This window comes from Phaseolus vulgaris, chromosome 1 (genome assembly GCF_051622355.1).
Source record: "Phaseolus vulgaris cultivar YP4 chromosome 1, ASM5162235v1, whole genome shotgun sequence".
Classification (NCBI taxonomy): domain Eukaryota; kingdom Viridiplantae; phylum Streptophyta; class Magnoliopsida; order Fabales; family Fabaceae; genus Phaseolus; species Phaseolus vulgaris.
Genome location: NC_143498.1, coordinates 45,304,228 through 45,326,404, shown reverse-complemented (window position 1 = coordinate 45,326,404; position 22,177 = coordinate 45,304,228). Strand labels below are relative to the sequence as shown.

General features: G+C 31.2%; 4 protein-coding genes across 4 annotated transcripts; 3 read left to right on the top strand and 1 right to left on the bottom strand.

The window, feature by feature from the left end:
• Positions 1-527: 527 nt before the first annotated feature.
• Positions 528-3,137, top strand: LOC137814293 (ENTH/VHS/GAT family protein). The gene is made up of 3 exons (XM_068616937.2): positions 528-1,243; positions 2,064-2,342; positions 2,486-3,137. Exons 1-3 carry the CDS (start codon positions 758-760, stop codon positions 2,924-2,926), a joined length of 1,206 nt encoding a protein of 401 aa, XP_068473038.1. The 5' UTR covers positions 528-757; the 3' UTR covers positions 2,927-3,137.
• Positions 3,138-4,600: 1,463 nt separating this feature from the next.
• Positions 4,601-7,669, top strand: LOC137814292 (pollen Ole e I family allergen protein). The gene is made up of 2 exons (XM_068616936.2): positions 4,601-4,936; positions 5,017-7,669. Exons 1-2 carry the CDS (start codon positions 4,812-4,814, stop codon positions 5,339-5,341), a joined length of 450 nt encoding a protein of 149 aa, XP_068473037.1. The 5' UTR covers positions 4,601-4,811; the 3' UTR covers positions 5,342-7,669.
• LOC137814291 (uncharacterized) lies at positions 6,976-7,669 on the top strand. The gene has a single exon (XM_068616935.2). The coding sequence runs from the start codon at positions 6,976-6,978 to the stop codon at positions 7,528-7,530; it is 555 nt and encodes a 184-aa protein (XP_068473036.2). The 3' UTR covers positions 7,531-7,669.
• Positions 7,670-12,109: 4,440 nt separating this feature from the next.
• Positions 12,110-14,194, bottom strand: LOC137814294 (transcription factor MYB14). Its single transcript, XM_068616938.1, has 3 exons — positions 13,906-14,194; positions 13,659-13,788; positions 12,110-12,978 (listed from the first exon to the last, which is right to left on the bottom strand). Exons 1-3 carry the CDS (start codon positions 14,036-14,038, stop codon positions 12,363-12,365), a joined length of 879 nt encoding a protein of 292 aa, XP_068473039.1. The 5' UTR covers positions 14,039-14,194; the 3' UTR covers positions 12,110-12,362.
• Between the last annotated feature and the right edge of the window lie 7,983 nt (positions 14,195-22,177).

Here is a 22,177-nt window from a genome sequence, read left to right as displayed (position 1 = left end):
TTTTTTAAAAAAAAAAATTTGAAAAGAAGGAAGAAAAATAAAACCTAGTACTATTTCGAAGGTATTTTTAGTTTATTTTCAGAATTAAAGTGAAAATACGTTTATTTGGGTTAACGGAGGGTTTATTTTGAGAAAAAAAATCCTTTATCTCATTTTCCTCTTTTATATTTGAAAACATAGATTCTACAGTGTTATTTTATAATTATATATATAATTTTTTATTATATATTATATAAAAACACTGCATTAAAATTATGTTGTAATAAAAAAGTTTGATCAAAGAGAATTGTGGGTAATTAATTTTTTAATTTTCTTTTCACACATGTTATCTTTGTTTTATTCTATTCTATTTTAAGTTGTTTTTGTTTATTTTATTTTTCATAGTGATATATTTTATTATGAATTTTTGTATTATTATTTAAAAATATTATTAAAAAGAAAAAAAAATTATAGAGACATGTGTCGTATGAATGAGATGATCTGAATGAAGAGCTAACGTATAAAGGAAGGCATTTAATGTTAAAAATGATAAGTAAATAGGAATTGATGTGACCCACAAATCCGAGTGTAGGGCATTGAAAAAGTATGTGAGGGAGCAGTGGAAGCAAATTCAACCCTTTCTTTCAATCACTGTATTCAGAACACCACACACCCTCCTTTTCTCTCTCGTCTCTTCTGCACTTTATAATCATCATCTTTTCACTCTCCACATCCATTCTAGGGTTCCCAAAACCAACAAAAAAGGCATAATTAATCCATGGAGCGCTTGAAGCTGGCGCAACTGGGGGAGAGGCTCAAGACGGGTGGGGCCCAGATGGGGCGAATGGTCAGCGGCAAGGTCAAGGAAATGCTGCAGGCTCCCACGCCGGAGTCCAAGATGGTCGACGAGGCCACGCTTGAAACCATGGAGGCTCCTAATTGGGGCATCAATCTCAGGATATGTGCCATGATCAACGCCGACCAATTTAACGGCTCCGAGGTCGTTAAGGCCATCAAGAGGAAGATCAACCACAAGAGCCCTGTCGTTCAGACTCTTAGCCTCGACCTCTTGGAAGCCTGCGCCATGAACTGCGACAAGGTCTTCTCCGAAATCGCTTCCGAGAAGCTTCTTGATGACCTTGTTCGCTTCATTGATAACCCGCAGGCCCACCACGACACTCGACGTCGGGCTTTCCAGTTGATTCGGGCCTGGGGCGACTCCGAGGATCTTGCTTATCTTCCCGTCTTTCGTCAAACTTATATGGTCAGTTCCTTTTTCCTTCTTTTGACTACCCCTAAATAAATCATCACTTTCGTTCCTGAAATTTTCTTATTTATCTTAGTTAGGCCCTTAAGTTACACAGGTAATATTTAAGAATTAGAAATTCTGCTGTATAGTATCCATGTATTGAATAATCCTTCTTTCAAATTGGTTTCTGAAAGGCACTCAAATATATCAACACGGAGACTGAATTATTATTAAGTTTATGGATATTCAATACTGTTGGAATTGTGGTTTTCTTGGATTTCATAAATAAATTACACTGATGTCTTGAACTTGTTGAGATGGTATATAATCCTGTTTTTTTTATCACTTACAACAATCTTCCTTGTAAGATACACTGTATACAGTATCTTTTTTAACAATTAAGATTAGTTGGTGTAATAGCAGGAAAAAAAATATTGGCCAAAATTTGACAAAATTTAAGTGTGATTTATTTATTTTTATTGTTTTTTTGTTGTCTTGTTTCATTTGACACTCTTGTCTTTCCGCTCTCTATTATGTTTTGTCTTTTTCATTATTTGTTTTTGGTACTCACTTGATTTTTATTGCTGTATTTAGCTTCTAGACATTGTTTGCAAAAGTGTATGATGCAAAAAATACCCAAGTGAAAGTGGAAATTTTGTCTTTTACGAACTACTGATTTTGATATGCGATACTGTATTGGGGTTTCATGTTCTCACTTATTTTCTACGCTTTTAATCAAATGCTTTCCATTTTACACTTTTTCTGTGATAGATTCTTTCGTTTCCTTCACTTTTCACATTAATTTGAATTCTATATCCTCTCTGGTTGATGGCAGAGTTTGAAAGGAAGGGATGGTCCACTTGACATGGCGGGAGGAAATTCACCACCTATTCCGTATGCCTCAGAGTCACATGCAAATCAATATCCTGTAGATCCCCCTGAAAGATACCCAATTCCTGAAGCTGAACTAGATATGGATGATCCCGCGGCTTTCTCTTCGACTTACCAACACATATCAGTTGAGGAGAAGAAAGAGCATCTTGTGGTTGCTCGGAATAGTCTCGAATTGCTCTCTAGCATATTGAATTCTGAGGCTGAGCCAAAACCTTTGAAGGTATTTTGATAATAAATAAAAGGCAACATTACCAAAATAATGAATTGGTGTTTGTATAATTTTATTAATTGAGCTAATGAGAGTACTGCACTTCTTCTTTACTCCTCAATGCTATCCATTTACCGTTAGATAATTGCCTGCAGGAAGATTTAACTGTGAGCTTGTTGGGTAAGTGCAAGCAATCACTCTCTATCATCAAGGGGATTGTGGAAAGCACTACAAATGATGAAGCAACGCTTTTTGAGGCTTTATATCTCAATGATGAGCTTCAGCAGGTAGTTTCTAACTATGAGGAGTTAGAAGCTGCTCAAATGTCTGGGACACAACAACCTCAAAATGCTGAACCCGCCAAGCATGATGCGGAAGCTGTTCAAAATCCCAATGAAGTACCTGCAAAGTTTGAAATTGATGAATCAGAAGAATCTGAAGCTGATCAGAATCTGGATCGAAAGGTGCCCCAAAAATCTAACACTCTTGAAGTCAATGCAACTGAGGCTGAGGGGAATGATGTTGCTGAAACTAAAATAGTTAATGACACAAAGGACAAGAACGGTGAATCTAGCTTCAAGCGAGATGCTGAATGAGGGAAGCATTGTTGGCACGAATCTTCTAGCATTTTATTGTTGTCTTTGTTCATATCGTGTAATAAGCTGTAGTCCAATCTTGTGAGGGTGATTTACATTGCTCAGATATGTAATGGGCAGGAGTTTCATCCCGAGGATTGTGATATTTAATCCTTGTGAGATCAGGCTAGTTCATAATGTTAATGTAGTTTGCACATTTTGATTCGCTTCATGTTAGTTAATGGTGGATCTGTGTGTCTTTATTTTATTCGACACGTTGATTACATAGAAACAATATTGGAAAAAATTATTCTAATCGAGCACACTTATAAACAGATGCATTTTTCTTTGGGACGTATAGCAACGGATTTTGGAAGTTATATTATCATATTTGTCTTTCAGGATCATGACTAAAACAAAACATAGCTGTTGTTATTTTTTTGAAGATTCACAAGATAGATTTAGTCGCTTGAGAATTGAAAATTTGAAACTATTATGAAGAATTTAATCGTTTGGGTTTTGTCACTTGCAAATTTATTTTTAACACTGAATCCTATTTCTAACTTCTTAGCATGGGGGCAAGAGAGGTCCCATTAGCCAAGAATATTTACTATATCCCCTAACGAGTGAGTGTGTGTATGTGTGTTTAGTTATACTTCACAGGGCCAAATTTGAATTGCTTTTCTGATGGTACTCGGTAGATGCCTTCCTTATCCACAGTCCATGTTTTAATTGTACCTTGACTAACTGATATAGAAATCATGTTTTCTCATTCGGTGCTTTTGAGTAGCATGTTCTGTTCGGTGGATTCACTTGGCGCAATCACATTAAAAGAATAAGGTGATGTTCACGCAATGAGTTTGGAGGTTTTCAATGCCTTTATCAATTGAAAACTTTGGCTCTTAAGCGGTTCATTTGTTTCTGTTAAACACCTCAATCTGTGTTGTGGCACGAGCAATTGTTGATGACGACAACGTCAATCAGCGCAAGCAAAGTTAATCCAAGCGTGCTGCATTCTCGTGATTTATTTATTTGCTAGCGAATTGAAACGTGAATCCGCAAAGCAGCTCGTTGACAAAGCATTTGGATTGACAAACACTCCAACCACTTTTCAAAGTTTGATGAATTAAATTTTTGCTGCTTGTTTAAGGAGGTTTGTCTTGGTGTTTTTGCCTGATATTCTTGTGTCATGAAACTAAAAATATGTAACCTATGTTTACTATATACACTTTGCATATAATTTGGTGTTCATATGACTGAAATTAAAAAACAAAGGTTCTTAATAGTTTGCATTGATCAAATTTGCGTTGTTATAAGGTGATGGCAAGGAATCATTACTTCTAAAAATCTACAAGAGGCTGCTGATGAAACTGACGAGAAACCATGAAAATTTCAACTAGGAGTTACTAATTCGAACATAGAACAATGACAAAAAATACATGAAAAATAAAATAATGACAATAATGAAAAACATTTGATTACAAAATAAATAATAATACAACAAATCTCATCAATTTTGAAATTAGTTTCTGTTAAAAATTATTATATCAAGCACTGCCAATTTATTTGCACCATTCTTTATACTAAACACCCATAAGTGAACCTTTGTCACAATCTTCCATTAATATTCTCTTATTTTGCAAATAAAATATAAAATACATATAATATAAAAGAACGGAAGAAGATTCAAATTTGTTTGAAGAGTAGGAATGCTCTAACTAACCATCAGGGGTAACTTTGTGCAGAACTCTGTGAGGAATTCAAAATGCCTTCACGTGTCCCTCGAAAACAGAGTCAACAGTGGCAGTGTAACGTTCCAACAAACATGAGCCAAATCCGAAAGAAATCTTACACTCCTCACGTCTCTCACCACTAATAAATTTAGTAGCAACAGAAGAAGACAAGAATGGCTTCTTTCTGCACCACACTTCTCTTTTGTCTTCTCCTGATCCTATCTTTAGCCGCAGCTGCAGAGACGCATCGTATTCCCGGCTTCCTCTACACTCGCAGCAGAGGAAGATGCACCGCGCAGTAAGAATCTCCGTTCCGTTCTATTAACAATGTCATGAAATGAGAAAAGAAGCGATAACGGTGTACTGCTTTTTTGTCAGGTTCTGGAGCGGGAGGAGGGAGGAGTGGCCGAGGATGGTTCCGGAGACGTCGACGGTGTCGAACGTGTTCGGGTCTCGGGTGTACGAACGGTACAGATCGGATCTGACATTGGTGGAAGCCACCGCGAGGAACGACGAGGAGAGTAACGCGTTCGGAGGGTTGGTGAAGGAGGGAACCGCGGCATTGGTTAACTCGTATGCGAGAGAGGGTTTTCCTTACAAACCCTGGGAGGTTAAGACTTTGGTCATAAAGGCGTTGGTTTCCGAAGCTTCAGCTGCATCTCAAGCCAATGACTTCTTGTTGGCTAACCAGGCTTGCTCCTAAAACCTAATCCTATCTTAACTTTATCATATATGAATGCTCCTGTGTATTACTATGTTCATGATTGATTATCTTTGTTTAGCTTAGTGGTGTTATTATTGGGTAAACTCGCTTTACCCTTTTTGTCATTGGTCTTCTTGTGCTTTTTAATCGGAATCACTACTCTGCTACGTGATTTTGGAATGTTAGTTGATATGAAGGAATCATTGGAATGGAAGGAATTAGTACTGAGATTATGTATTGTGTTCTTATCAGTAGCCATGCCTTTTGCTTTATGTATTTGTAAGTTCAGGGCTTAGACATTTGGTCTATATGAAAGAGGGATTAGGAAAATTTTCTTGACATAGCAACTTTTTCCAAAACAAATACTCAACTACATTGTGCCAAGTATTTACAAAGCTAGAGAACACTTTTCTAAGGCTAGAATTCAGAGAGTTGAATTTATTTTGCTGTATCCACACCTCGAATTGGACCTCCAGATGTCAAATACTCAACTACATTGTGCCAAGTATTTTTCTGTTCTTTAAATGAAAAATATAAAGTTAAGAATAATGAAATAATTAATTAAAAGACTATACTAATTTAAAAGCTGTTAATATTGGAAATAATTTTTTAAGGGTTTAAATAAATTGTTAAACATAATTAGTATTAATATTTGTAGGACATATAGCTTCTAAATTTCATAAACGTATTAACTTATTTGATAATAAAAAGTTGTAATTTAAGTAGTAATTAAATTAATTTATTGATCTAAATCATTTAATATATGGACTAATATATACATATCTAAGAAATAAATTATAATGAATTATTGAACTAAATATTAAGAAATTTACTTAAAACAATTGTAATTTTAAAGGTTAATTTAAAGTATGTATACGGAGAAAAGACGAAAAATAAAATAAAAATATAAGGAGAAAGAGAAACTTGAATAAATTTGTGCTAATATTTAACAACAGGGGAAACCAAATATATAGTTATAAATTAGTAGTATAAACTCTTTATTGTTATTTATATAACCATGCTATTCTTCTTCTTCAATCATGTTATTTTCATCTACAATACTTGAATGTTCATATAAACTCTTAATTATTACTATTCCTTTTTAACAAAAGAAGAATGAAACACTCGTGTAGAAAAACACGTTAGCCTGTTATTATACTAATACATATCATGATTACGAGGGGTTGAAGTAAATTAAAACCGTAGCTGGAAACAGAGGATGCAATATATGGTGAGATTCTCAAATCCTTTTTACAACAATATTAATATTTCGTATATATTATGCTGTGGAATTTTCGACGCAACCTTAGAATCTGAGTTTTAAAAGGTAAATAATGTAAACCATTAACAAATGTGTAGTAAAAAAGTAGATTCTAGTTTTAAGTTAATGTCAGCTTAATAATTAAGCAAGCTAGCTCTTTGGTGGTGCTGCTTTATGCTCTTATTGTCAAAAATATTCAGCGCGTAATAACTAAGCCACCATGCACAGCATAGCCCACCTTATATGATAACAGTAATATACCATTCTGCAACATGACACTGAAAAAGGAGAAGAATCTAACCCATTATACATGTATGTTATAAAAGAACCAAGTTTCCATCTGATTTGAAGCATTGCTCTCTCCTCTCCAATCATGAAATCCTGCATAAGCCTAAAGCTAAGGCTAAGGCTTCGACCTGCTAGAAAGGCATGGAAGAGCTTCACTTCTACAATTGGTAAACTAAGTAAGTCCAAATCCAAAGCCATGAAGAAACCCAGAAAGCATTCAAAACCTACCACCAAACTTGCTACCTCCAAGGCACCTCCTAAGTTCATTGTTACCAAACGTTTTCTTCGCCACAAAAGGTTAGCCTCAGTCAGAAGTTTGATCTTGGGGTTCCACAAGAAGCCTGCACCTGTGTACATTGATAAGCTCTTTAGAGAGCCTTCATGTGACTCGGTGGGGCAGTTGAAGCCACAGACAGCACACAAACCACGAACTAAAAGGCTCTCTGAGCAAGAAGGAACAACAAAGGGGGGTAGATCTTGTGCCTCAGATGATATGTGGGAGTCACTGGCGTTGGCATCACCTCAGATGCAGGGAATAGATGAACGAGCAGAGGAGTTCATCACTAGATTCAGACAAGAGATGGCGGCGCAAGAGATGAAAGGCCCCTACCAAAAGTTCAGGATCTTAGTAAAGTTGTAGTGTAATAATTGTTAAATATGGAACTTTAGATAGTTGATGACTAGTATGTGTGGATACACTTATCAACTTGTGATTTTGTTGATATTTATCTTTTCATTCAGATGATAAACAAAATAAAAAGCAGCATGGTTTTTCTTAATTTACAACTGTGACATCAAAGATAACTGGTTTAAAAAACAACGGAGCCAGAAGGTCCTTAATTTTTCAAGCATAATTCATTATAATGCTGAAGTTATGAGCTTTTAACATTCAAGTGTAATTCATAATATTCTTTAAACAGCAGACCCTTATTCTCCTTAATACTTCTTTTAAGATAAAAGACAAAAAAGAAAAAAGAAGGGTCAAACACGAGCTAAACTAACTTGAGATCAATCCACTTAAACAAGTGAAGAAGCTGCAAACTGATCTGTAAGAAACTGGACAAAACTAATAATTATCAACTAAATGTTACTTATTACATACATTATTAACATGCAATAAACCAGATGGCAGTGAGAAAACAACAGAGATTTGTGGACTTCTAACAAAAGGGGGATGCACATCTTTTGTGCCTTTAATTGCAGGCAGGCCTCTTACATCCTTTCCAAGCTTACTGGAGAAAATTCTTAATCTGTAATACAATATGGATGTAAGGGAGAAAGATAAGAGACCTGAATTGATGAATTTTATTTTCAATATCATACAAAGAAAGAAAGGACTCTACAATATATATTGATATACTAATTAGAAAAAGAAAAGGCTAAGAACGTTTACTAAATATTACATAATTGTAATACCAGTACAACTTAGCATTTTATTAAAAGGTACATCTCATTAAAATTCTGGGGTCCAAGAGAAAGAATTTTATATGATGTTTATACGAAGGACTCGTTGTTTGAGTTGCAGAGTTGTGATGATACACGAGTTAGCATATTTGGAGACTGTGGTTATTTGGCTTTCTGCTTTTTATAACCCGACAAGTCGAAGGTAGGAAAATGTTAACTAACCTTTACTAGGATAGGAATACTAGCAAAGGAATTAAGAAGTGTTTTGGTGAAAAAAGTTGAGAACAAATAGGAAGAAGACACATTATACCTAGCCTGAATATTTTCTTAAGAAAAAGATGACAATCAAAGTCCAAGTGTTTGGTGTGTTCTGAGAAAATGGGATTGGGACCTATTTATTTGGAGATGGTTTGGTTGTCGTAGTAATACAACGACAAGTTTAGACACTTATGTAAATCATTGAGCAAATAGGCTAGTCATTGCAATTCGCAATTAATGCTTTAGAAGACAAGCATGAGACAATAGGTTATTTCTTTTTCAAGAGCTGCCAAAGAAAACCATTCCTACATTAACACAAATTAAGACATGTTGCCCAATTAACATGACTAAAAACAAAAATTTGAACTAAGAATATTCGCAAAAGAATCAAACCTTTTCTAACGCAATTTAAGATGACAAAGAATATGAGTGGTAGCTCAAAAACGATCTTGAGTAGGCCTAACCATGAATTAGCTTAATGGTTGGGTGGCAAAGGCAATGTCTAGATGAGTGGTGGTAAAATGAAACAGAGGACCAACCAATAGGTGCAGAGGATGGCTTGGAACCCAGCATGCTAGAGTCAATAAGAAGGCCAAGACAATACTTGCACTGACAAAAGAGATATTAATGTTGGAATGAGTGACTTCTAAAATGCTTTAGTAAATCGAATATATTAAATGTGTTTTAATAATTTAAATGGGGATTTGTATGAGAGTGGGAATGCGTATTTTGACGGGTATGAGAATGAGAATGATATGAGTATTTGGCCGGGTGTGTATGATTATGAGGTTGATATGTATATATACATTCCCGTGTTACCAATTAATGTGAAGATCTCTTATCAAAATCATGACAGGTTCACACAATACCCACCAACACAAGTTCATTTGTCATCTAATAACAACAATGTTTACGAAACTTGAACTATACAGAAGGTTATGATATTGTGATTTTCTCTTCAATCGTTCACAAAGAAATATAAAGAATTTGTACATTTTGATATGATAATATATCTAATGATAAATCTCATTTTGTTTTTAGAAATAATGGTCATTATGATGTATTTTGATCAATAATGATAGTTCTTTTTAGCTATGGCGGGTGTGACAATGATTAATGAGAGAATCTAGTTCAACGAATTTAAGATGAACTTGAAGGATTTTCAATTAGATCCTATTAAGATATAAGATGAGGTATTTCTTAACATGGTTGAAAAGTGGAGGTATAAATAGTTTCTAATTGGAGCTTTGATACCATAATACAATTTAAATACAAGAAATAAAATAAAAAATATGAATTAATTAATTATATTTTAATAACATTAAAAAAAGATTATACACCATATAGTTATGTGAAAAATACTAACAACAAATTCTTAATATTACAAAATTGTAACGACTAATAAAAATGAACAACTCTAGATTGTACGCTTCATTAGAAATTTGGAAGGATACAAAAGAAAAAGAAAGTACTTTTTTTTATGTTTGTGTTGGTTAAGACATTTTTTTTTTTATATTCGAAGTTGTGATGATCCATGGGTTGGTGTATTTGGAGAAGGTTCCGTATTGAGTTTTTTGTGTTTTGATAATTAGATCATCATCATGTACTTTCTGCATTTTGTATGGCTTCATCTCCTCTCCAGTAATAATATAGTCCTCATTTAGACATATAAAATAAGATTGTACAACTTGTATCTTATTTGAATTAGTGTAATCATAAAGTATTATAATTTTCTTAATATTCTAATTAATTGCACTTATTTGTGTATAATTACCCTCCAATAAGTAGACTATACATGTTATATTTTTAACAAAGAATGACTATACATTTCCATTCATACTTCTAAATCTTATTTCGGAATAATTTTTGGTTTTCAAATGTAATATTTCTGAAAGCAAAATCTATTTAGCAAATTTAGGGCTAAAATGCTCTTCAGCCCAAATTCAAAATACTTATAGTTTTTTTTATATAAAAAAAAAAACTTATAGGTTGTTCTCGAAACCAAAAGAAAAAGTTTTATATATTGTTTTTTATGTTCGTAAATCTTTATGTCATTTTTGTTGTTATCGACACAGAATGAAAACTTACTTTTGTTGTAGATCTCGACAAGATACTCAATGAAAACACATTGGGGCTGCGTTTTGTAATTTAAAAAAGGAATTTATGAAAAGCAGAAGGTTTAAATAGCAATTTAAAATGTGTAAACTGCAATCTTCTTTCAAGATTGCTGTAATTTGGGCTCTTATTGGACCACTTTTTTGTTGCTCGTTTGTTTCGGCTTTGCAACATTGAAGAGCAGAAAAACATTGTTGTTGTGGGAATTGAACAAAAGTAAATAAAGATGGTGCGTTGCAGCTTTTTTGACTTTTGTCATTTGAAAAGTTATAATAGAGAAAAGTGATTTTAAACCTTAATCGGTAAAAAAAAGTGATGATACAGTGCTAACATAAGGGCCTTTTATTCTTTTATTATGTAAAACAGCATTACATGTTTTCCCTTAGCATATGATAAACCTTTTTATTAGATAGATCGATAACTCCAAATCTTTGGTAAGATATGATCATGAGTTATGTTAATTAAACTGTAGATGGTGGGCGGCGTGTGATTAATGGAAACTACAAAAAATACACAACAATATTCTGCAATCATATGGGAACAAGAAAAAAAGATTATTGAGATATAACAAATTATGTCATGAAAAAGTGGCAATACATGGAATTGTGTATATATGAATAGTTTTATATTGTTATTTAATTATAAATAGTTTATAATTTATACAAATCATGTGATATCATTTAATAAGTTTCGCAGTTCATAAAAATAAGTTTGTTGATTTTTACTTTAATTATTTTAAAAGTTATATTAAAAATATTTTCTAATTAACTGGCCGTGGAGAAGATTTTGACCTATTTCTTAATTAAAAATGGAGAAAATAAATAAAGATTTTTATTTATTTGTTTTTTTATTACAGAAGAGATATAGTTGGAAATATTCGGTACAAATGAGACATTAGCTTTCATTATCTTAAACTCAAAATCTTAACACAATTAACTTTATCATTATAATAATTATCGTGGAACTTTGATTCATACTTAAATTTTTAATCATACTAAACTCAATCTTATTTTTTTTATCAATAAAAAATAAATAGATTAAAAGGACACTTAATTAAAAAAGGCCAATACTTGTACACGTGCACTGATTTTTAAAGCTGCACTATGCATCAGCTCTGCATAATTCTACTGCAGCAACGCTGCATAAATTCATCAAATTTCTAGTGCAGCAACGCTGCATAATTCTAATTTGCAATGGAGCAGAACAGTTCTAATAAATCACAGTGCTATTACCTAATCAATATTGGTTCATATATTGTGTAAATATGAGACCAACTTACAAGCTGTGTTCAATTTAATTTTATTCCTACCAATTCTGCTGTGACAGAGGAGCAAAACTCTGCATAGTAGTGCCCCCTGGCTTAAAAAAACTGAATCTTATAATATTAGCCATTTATAAGATAAGATTTATACCATATTTATATAATATAATTTAGTCTAATATTTCATTAACTTGAGATCTCTGACCCATATATTAATAATTTAATAAAATTTGTTATTTGCTACAAATGGTACAAGCGTATTAAGGTGCCCTAACAATCATCAATGTATACACAATTTATTAGTAGTTTCTTTCTAGTAAACTACGAATTAACTTAGGACTGAGATCAATTAATCCAAATCCAAACAACAGAACAAAACAAAAACAAACGTTTGTTTTGCATTGATCGAAAGGATTTGGTAGTAGTAGCTAACATCATAATTCCAATAACTGGTTGAATTCCTCAGCTCTAGCGTAAACGTTGCACCAAAAGTCCATGCCATCGCACATACTTGACGAACTACCATCTATAAGCACCCCTTCTTTGCTAGACATCGGTTCAAACCGACCATAATCAATGCTCGGAAATCCACTTGTCTCACCGGAATTATCATCAGAAGACAAAACTTCAGACCAGAAATCCTCGTCCAATGCAAGATTGTTCTCCGGTGTGTCGATATCATTAACGTGCAAGGACATGTCACAGTTATTAGTATTATTATTAATGCTGCTATTGTTGTCACTAGTGGTGAGGGAAGACATGTCGCTAGAACATTGGGGAGGAGAAAGTGGCATATCCTCTGTGCCATTATCTTCTTTGGTTGATGCATGACTGTGCATGTTGTTCACGGGCTCATCTTGTTGTTCTAGTTTGGCGTCTTGGTAATTGGTTTTGGAAGCGTCCCCATCCAACTTTGCTTGTTTTTTGCTTCGTTTTTGGTCGTGGCTTTGTCGGTAATTTTGTGGCAACCTCTTCTTCAAGTGGGTGTGCCACACGTTTTTTATCTCGTTGTCTGTTCTACCAGGTAATCTCGCTGCTATAGCCGACCATCTGCACGCGATTTTTATCACAAGATTAGTGAACAAAATCGATGTTGGAGGAAAAATTCATTAAATAAAGGAAATAGGCTTCATATAGCTGGCTGCTCCAAAGTCACAATATACAGTAGTAATAATAATGTTATGTGATGTGTGTTTAAATACTGTGTTATTTTCTAAAAATTTAAGCACGTGAAAATGTTGCAGCAAAAGGAGAATCTTTGCAGACCGACATATATCCAACAGGGTATGATTTTGCTTGCCTTAAAAACTAAGAAAAAATCAAAGTGCAAATGGGCCCAAATCATTCATTATTTGAAAAAAAGAACAGTAACTAAACTATTCCTCTCTTCAGAAAACAAGAATAAAGAAAAATAAAACGAGGCTGGCGAGAAAGAATTTAATATGCGTTTGTATTCTTCCAAGACTCAAGTTTATGAAGTCACATGCATCTGCAATGTCCATCCATCAGTTAAGAAAACGACCAAACATATAGAAAAAATGAAGATATTCGGGAATCTTTGCTTCACTGTTTGACCCTTAATGGAATCGTTTGTGGAGTCATTCAACCTATTTTGTTCTTGGTTTTGGGTAAAAAGGAATCTTGTTTCCATATAAGGAGAAGTTAACATGAATTAAACTACCTCACTAGAAATTATAATGTGAGATGCAATGTTATATTATTAGTTTTACCTGTTTCCCAACATTTCATGCAAAGTGATTATAGCATCCTCTTCTTCTCGGGTGAAGTTGCCTCGTTTGATGTCTGGTCTCAGATAATTTATCCACCGGAGTCTACAGCTCTTTCCACACCTTAACAGCCCTATTCATCAAAAACAGAGAAAGAGAAACTTGGTTAATGGTAGATTAATCACTCATGAGAAAGTTAAGGAATTTGAATAAGAATTGGATTAATCTGTAATCTAGATTTGATACGTACCAGCTAGTTTGGGCAGTGAACGCCAATTAGCATGGCCATAAGTGTTGATGTAAGTGATGAGAATTTGATCTTCTTCTTGAGTCCATGGCCCTCTCTTCAACCCCATTTTCTCGCAGCATGGAGCTCTCCCCATTTTGATCACTGCTTCTTTGCTTCAAAACTCAAACTATTGTTCAACGCTTCAAGTGCGAAGTCTCTTGTTTTTATATATATCCACACACCAGATTAAAGTACAGACAAATCTCACTCCAGCTATATGTGCTTTAATATATATATATATATACAAGATATTAGCACGAATGGGGGAACTCAGTTGTATTGTACATAACAGTACAAAACTCCATATTATTATTATAATCATGCTACTCACCATCATTTTTTTTATTAATCTGTAAGGTCTCTTTCACACTATTATTTTATAGTCAAATAAAACATGGGTTTTGCCTAATATATTTGGCTGAACAACAGCATGACATTAACTAGAGTGCACTTATTTTGATCTTCTCTCAATATCCTTTCATCATTTCACCATGTATTCCTACTTTGTCTGACTGTCCTTTAGTCTTAACTAGTTCAGTTTTCAACGTGGTAAGTTGCTGAAAAAACTTATTCACACGAATGAAAAGACAATTGAACACATCACTATCTGAGCAATTTAGATAGACTATTATTTTATACATTCTATTATAATATTTTTAGCTTTCTTTTTATGATATATTCATACAGTTTTTGGGCTACCCACCCAATACTTTAATATCTATATACAAGTGCTCCATTAAAATTGTTTTTTGAAGAAAATACGAGTGAAAAAAAAACTAATATATCTGCAATATCTTAATACAGCTGACTATTCAAATTCAAATATGAATGTGGTTTGAATTATGCCACAAAGAGTTTATTGCACCTTAGAACTGACATATATTATAGTGTTGACAATTTTCCTTTTGATCAGCAAAAAAAAAATTGAAGTGTGGATTAACAGAAGTACTCGAATACAATTTTTTTATCGGTAAAATAAAGAATAAATAAATATAACTCTATTTTAGGTACCCTACATAAAGGGCCATACTAATAAATTCGTAATGCATTATCCCCTGCAACAACAAAATATGCCCTTAGAACATAATTCACGCCTATGTCCGTTGGTACAACCTTTTCCATAAGATTTTTTTATAAAAGAATAACTAAGAAGATTTTTTTCATAATTAAAATTAACTTAGACATAAATTAAAAATAAAAATATAGAGAAAATTATATGAAACCCTTTTTACAAATCAACTTGTTATAACTTAATTTAGCACTAAATAAAATCATTAAATAAAAACTAATCTTAGAGATAAAAAAATAATTAGTTGCTATATTGACTAAATTAGAAACCATTTTAGAGACTAAAAAAATTATTAGTTTCTATTATTGATAAATAGTTTCTAAATTAGTATCTAATTAGCTACTAAGACTTTTGTTACCGAATTTAGAATTTAAATAATTGATAGTTAAAACCTTAGTAGCTAATTAGATATCAATTTAAAAACTATTTATCAATAATAGAAACTAATAATTTTTTTTAGTCTCTAAAATGGTCTCTAATTTAGTCAATATAGTAATTGATTGTTTTTTGTCTCTAAAATTGGTTTCTATTTAATGATTTTTTTTTGTAGTGTAACTTATATAAAAAAGAATAATGTAATTTTTTTCTTATACAAGTCTTGATAGAAAAATTTATCTAAATTAAGTACGTTTTTGGGTCAATATGTTAATAATTCTAAGAGTAGCTTTTTTCATCATGGATAGTTCTGCAAGGTTTGTTACCAAAATTCAACACCTTTTTTTTTAGTCATAGTTGTTTAACTTTTAATTATTTAGAGATGTCTATCTTTGTTGGTGCTCCAAAGTGTCGTTTTTCTGCAACCTCTAACTGATAAAGTCAAATTGAAGCTAATATCTTGGAAAGGAAAATCTCTTAGCATGATGGGTTGTACTCAGTTGGTTAATACGATCATTACTGGATTTCTAGCTTATAGTTTTAATATGTATAAATGACCTAATTCAATTCTTAAGCAAGTCGAGGAGTGGTGTAAAAAAATTCTTTAGATGTGTGATATATTAAAAAAAGGCATAGTTATAGTTAATTGAGATAAGATTTGTTCTCTTGAATTCATTACTATTATAAATTAATAATATTATTTAAATTTAATAAAAAATATTTTATAATTATATTTTATAAAACTGTGAATATTTGAGTTACTTATTTTTATCTAACAATTTTAATTTTTTACATATATTGATATTTTTTCATCTAATTTTTTTTACAATTATGAATATTGTTGGAGATCCCACATCGACTAGAGATGAGAGCCTTTCATAATATATAAGTGGGTGCAAACCTCACCTTATTGAGCCGGTTTTATGGGGTTGAGTTAGACTTAAAGTCCACTTCGTAATATGGTATCAGAGCCATTTCGAGCCTATCGTGCCACCCGCTATCGGGCCGCTATCGGACCACCCAAAATATATAGTCTCACGCACGAGCTTCTATCTATCACTCTCGGCGTGAGGGGGGTGTGTTGGAGATCCCACATCGACTAGAGATGAGGACATTTATCGGACCACCCATAATATATAGTCCCACGCACGAGCTTCTATCTATCACTCTCAGCGTGAGGGGGTGTGTTGGAGATCCCACATCGACTAGAGATGAGAGCCTTTCATAATATATAAGTGGGTGCAAACCTCACCTTATTGAGCCGGTTTTATGGGGTTGAGTTGGGCTTAAAGTCCACTTCGTAATAAATATCTTACAATTAAGAATATCAAAATTTAAATTTAAATACTCATTTAATTTTAAAATATATTAAAAAAATTCATAATAATAAAGAAAATCATCAATAATATTAATATTCTTATATAAATAAAATATATATATATAATATAAATAAGATAATACAATACAAATGAAATAATCATTTTGAATATTAAAATTATCTAAATACATAAATTAAACTAAAAAAAATATTTTAATTATATTATTAATAAAATTAAATAATATTAATTAATAAAATTAATAATAAAATTGAATAATATTAATTAATAAAATTAATAATAAAATACAATTTTAATATAACACAAGATATTTAATTATATTATTAATAAAGTTAAATAATATTAATTAATAAAAGGAATAAGTTGGCTAATTTATGATTTCTTCATAGAAAATATTTTCATTGGTATAATAGGCTACCATCTAGTCTGTTCTTAGAATTTTTTATGAATAGGTATAGTCTATTTGTGTATCGTTTTTGTTAACATATGAGTTTTAGTCTAGTCCCCCATATTTTTGTATTTTTTTTTCTTTTTTAATAATACTTTTTTTCATATGTTGACAAATGATTATTGTTACTTGAGGTGTCAGCATAGCTGAGATGCTATGTTGCATAGACATTGACGCGGACACTGATACGACACAGACATAGATACAGATATACGTAAGATCTCTAAAATGTAGGACACGGGGACACAAATCTATATATTATATAAATTGACAATAAAGATTTATGTGCACAAGTATGTTGTAAGGATCTAGAAAAATTACTTTAGAGTAGAAGTGGTATATTTTAAATGACTCTTGAATAATTTTAAATGAAAATGGCATATAAATAGAAATTCAGTTATTCAGGTTTCATTTTAAAAAGAACCACCATCTCTCTATAAAGTTCTTTTCCTTTCCTCTCCCTTCTCTCTACAATTCTGACTTCCTCGTTCATCTGTTCGACGATCAGAGTCTATCATCAGACTCCTGGCAGTGAGTACTACAAGACTGCCCGATCAGAATCTCTGATAGAGTAAGTTCATTTTTGCTCTTCTCTTTGAGTCAAATTTGGAACTTGTTAGGTTGTTTTCTTCCTTGCTTGCATGTGACCCTTTTAGCTTTAGGGTTAATCTCTGTTAGCTCAGGGTCTTAGTGATATAGTTAGATTTTTTATTAGGACTTTGTGTTACAGGTTAAGTTACCTTTGGGTTCTTGGTGGTTTTGGAGCTCTTAGTGAATATCTTCTAATTTTCAGGTAAGGGAAGCTAGCCTTAATTTCCAATAAAACACTAGGTTAGAAGATTTGAAGGTGAAATTGGATATATGGTTGCTGTTATACAATTATAATGTTGTTGAGTATTGGTTGTTGATGTTGATTAGAGTAATTTTTTAGCTATAGCAGCGACTTTGTTAATTTGGGTGCTCTCTGGTGTGATTTCGATCAACCTAAATTATTTTCGTTCAAACCAAAATTTCTGGGTGCTCTCTGGTGTGATTTCGATCAACCTAAATTATTTTCGTTCAAACCAAAATTTCTGGGTGCTTTCTGGTGTGTTTTCGATCAACCTAAAATATTTTCGTTCAAACCAAAATTTCTGGGTGCTCTCTGGTGTGATTTCGATCAACCTAAATTATTTTCGTTCAAACCAAAATTTCTGGGTGCTTTCTGGTGTGTTTTCGATCAACCTAAAATATTTTCGTTCAAACCAAAATTTCTGGGTGCTCTCTGGTGTGATTTCGATCAACCTAAAATATTTTCGTTCAAACCAAAATTTTGTATACAAATATGAATATTGCTATTTTTATTATTTTAGCATAGTTTATTTTAGATTACTATTGTTAAATAACTTTTTGGATATATTTGGATTATTAGAAAGTTAAATTATATGTTATGATTGTATGGTGTATTGATGTGTTAAAAGAAGTGTGCAATGATGTGAAAGTAAGATCAAGACATAGTATTTTCAGGAAAGAAAATATCGTGTTAAGATTGTTTAGGATGTGCATTGACTAGGGATTCGTCTAGAAGGAGATATCCTGACTCTACTGAGATAATGGAATCATATAGATGAAGTTATTCAGGTGGTGAGAGTCGAAGGAGGCTCATATGAATGTGTAAGTTGTTTGAAAGATAACTAACTTGACCTGTTATATGAGTTAACCCTGTCATACTAGGAGAGAGATGATATTGAGATTATATATGCGCATAGCTGTGTGGATTTCACAGTGATATAGTATGACAGGTGGCGATCTCTGAGTCTAAGTCAACGCACGAGTCTTCCGGAAGTAGAGTCAAGTGTCTATGTTATATGAGTCAGTGGAATTCTGACATGTGAAAGATGAATATAGAATTTGTATGACACTTGATGATTTGAGAATTTGTATGAGACTTATGATTTATGTTTTTTTTTTATTTCAAAGTGAAACTTTATAAAATTTTGTCTTATATGGCTAGCTTACCCTGTTATTTGGTTGTGTTGTTTCTCTAACTGTGATGATCGTGTATTTCCACGGGAGCAGATGAGATTGCAGGTAATAGAGCTCCTCAGTGAGCAGCAGAAGGATTAGATAGTTTTAAATTGAATGCTTTGCTTTGTTTTGCTTTTGAACTATTTGGATGTATATATTAAATCCCTATGAAGAGGGATATATTTTGCGATACAAATATGAGAAAACAATATATGTTTATTTGTTAATTAGATATTGCATGCATAATATATTAGCAAATATGAGTAAAATTAGGGATGTTACATATGTTCCAGATTATTTTTTGGAGCAGAAAGATGTTTTTTATGAGTGGTTCACAAGAATTTGTTTCTTACTTTTATAATCATAATAACAATTTATACAATAAAGTTTTAATTTTGAGAAAATTAATGTATTTTTCCTTTTTAAAATTGTGTTAGAACCGTACTAGAATTGTCAGAAATCTAACAAATACTTTTTGAATTTTGCACTTCACGTATACGTGTCCTACAGGTGTCATACAAGTGTCGGTGTCCGGTACGAGTATCAGACACCGATATATCATTTAAGAGAGTGTTCGAGCTTCATAGCTGAGATGTCAAGTTGCATAATGATACCTAACATGAAAGCTTTTATTTAAAAAATTAATAAAATGAATAATAAAATAAAATTTTAATATACCACAAAAATATTTAATTTAATTTATTCATTTTCATTTTACATTATTTTATTTTTTATTTATAATTTTAATATACATTATTTTAATTAATTAAAATCTACACACAAATAACTCATATTTTATTTTTCCATTTTTTATACAAGAGAGTAAATTTTACATTTTACATTTTACACTTTACATTTTACACCATTAAACATAATTCAAAAATACTCTATCAATCATCATATCACTGACATACTTCAATAAATTTTTCTCACACATTCATACTAATATACTACAATCCAACCTTACAAACTTTCTTTACACTTTCTTTTTAAATTCTCACATTTGTATTTTATCAAATCCTCATATTTTCACTCCATAATCCAAACACATCATAAATTTCTTCAACCCAACGCTTCATAAAGCAGCATAAAGTTAAGGAGAAGTTTTTAGTGAGAAAAAGAGACTAAGAATCACACTACTCCTATTGAATTGTGTTTTTTTTTACTGTGTATAATTTTGATTGTATTTTATATATGTTGGAGCACTCAACTACTCCCATATTTATATATTTTTTCAGATAAAAAATATTGATTTTTAAAAATGCAGTATACTTTTTAAAGGTAATAATATAAATTAAAAAAAGTCAACCTGAAGTTTACTTATTTCTGTTAAGCAATTGTTACAAATTAAGTAGCACATGAACTACACTAAAAAAAGGCGTGGAATTAAACATGTTTTAAATCATCGAACAAAAATTTCAAAACTCAAACGCGTGAAAATGAGCTTAATATATTAGAATGGGACTATAAATTTTTAGAACGACATGGCATGGCATGACACCCTAACTAGTCATGTTGAAATTGGATAAATGTTCTATAACAAATCTTAAAAAGAAACAAATATAGTTTCAAAAATATATTTTTCACTAAAAAAACATTAAATATAAATTAATTTAGCAGAAAAAAAATAATTAATTACTATATTAAATAAATTATAAATCATTTTATAAACTAAAAAATTATTAATATATAAAATAGTTTCTATTATTAATATAAATTTATAAAATAATTTTTAAATTGATATTTAATCATTAGTTACATAAATTTTAACTATTAATTACTTTATATTTTAAATTAACTTTTATTAGTCTTTTAAGAAAAAAATCTATAATATCAATCGTTAAAATCTTGATAATTTAATTTAAATATTAATTTAAAATTATATTATAAATTTTTATTAAAAATAAAAAACACTTTATATATTAATAATTTTTTTAGTTTTCAAATTAATATCTAATTTAGTTAATATAATAATTAATTATTTTTTTAAAATTTGACTATTATTTAATAATTTATTTATTTACTATAGTGTTTTAACCAATTGTATATGTAGAAAGAATAAAAATAGACTATACTCTATGAGGTAAAGTCGTTAGATCTCTTACCTCTATTCATTTCTAAAATGGTATTATTTTATGGAAAAAAAATGATAATCAATTCCACGATTTCAAAAAATATTAGTAAATAGAAATTTCTATTGTTATTATAAGAGAAAGTATAGGGTCATAAATCCTTTCATTTCATACAAAAACTTATACATAAAAATATAGTTTTTAAAAATATTTTTCTATCACAAATTATGATAGAACCATTCATTTAAAAAAATATAGTTGTTTAAAAAAAAATATTGTTCGTAAGAACATATATGATTTAACATTTTTAGCGAATTAAAGAGTGGAAGGTATACTTTAAGCAATCTTGAGAGCATTTTATTTAGGCAAAATATTACATGGTTCGAAAGAAAGAGAGAGGGTGTTTGTCTTTATTGCGAATAAACGTTTAAAGTGAGGTTGAATGTGTTGATTAATAAAGTGACAAATCCTTTACTCAAAGTCATCTCTATTGATATGATTGCTTAAGTGCGACAGCATGCTCACTTAAACCAGAGCAAATGATTTGTTTAGTTCTACTTTTATATGTTTATTATCTTGTTTGTTTAATATGATAAATATATATAATATTTAATCGTCTTTTAATTTAATTTTCAACCAAAATAATATGGTTTTGTGTGTGCATATGAAGTGTAAAAATATTTTACACACTTTTTGCCATCACTACAAGAAAATCAGGAAATAAAAACTAATTTTAGATAAAAAAAAATAATTAGTTGTTATAGTGACTAAATTAGAGACCATTTTAAAAACTAATTTTTTTATTTATTTTTAAATTAGTTTCTATTATTGTTAAATGGTTTTTAAATTGGTATTTAATTACCTACCAAGATTTTTGGTACCAAATTTAGAATCTAAATAATTGGTAGTTGATTAGATTTGTTTT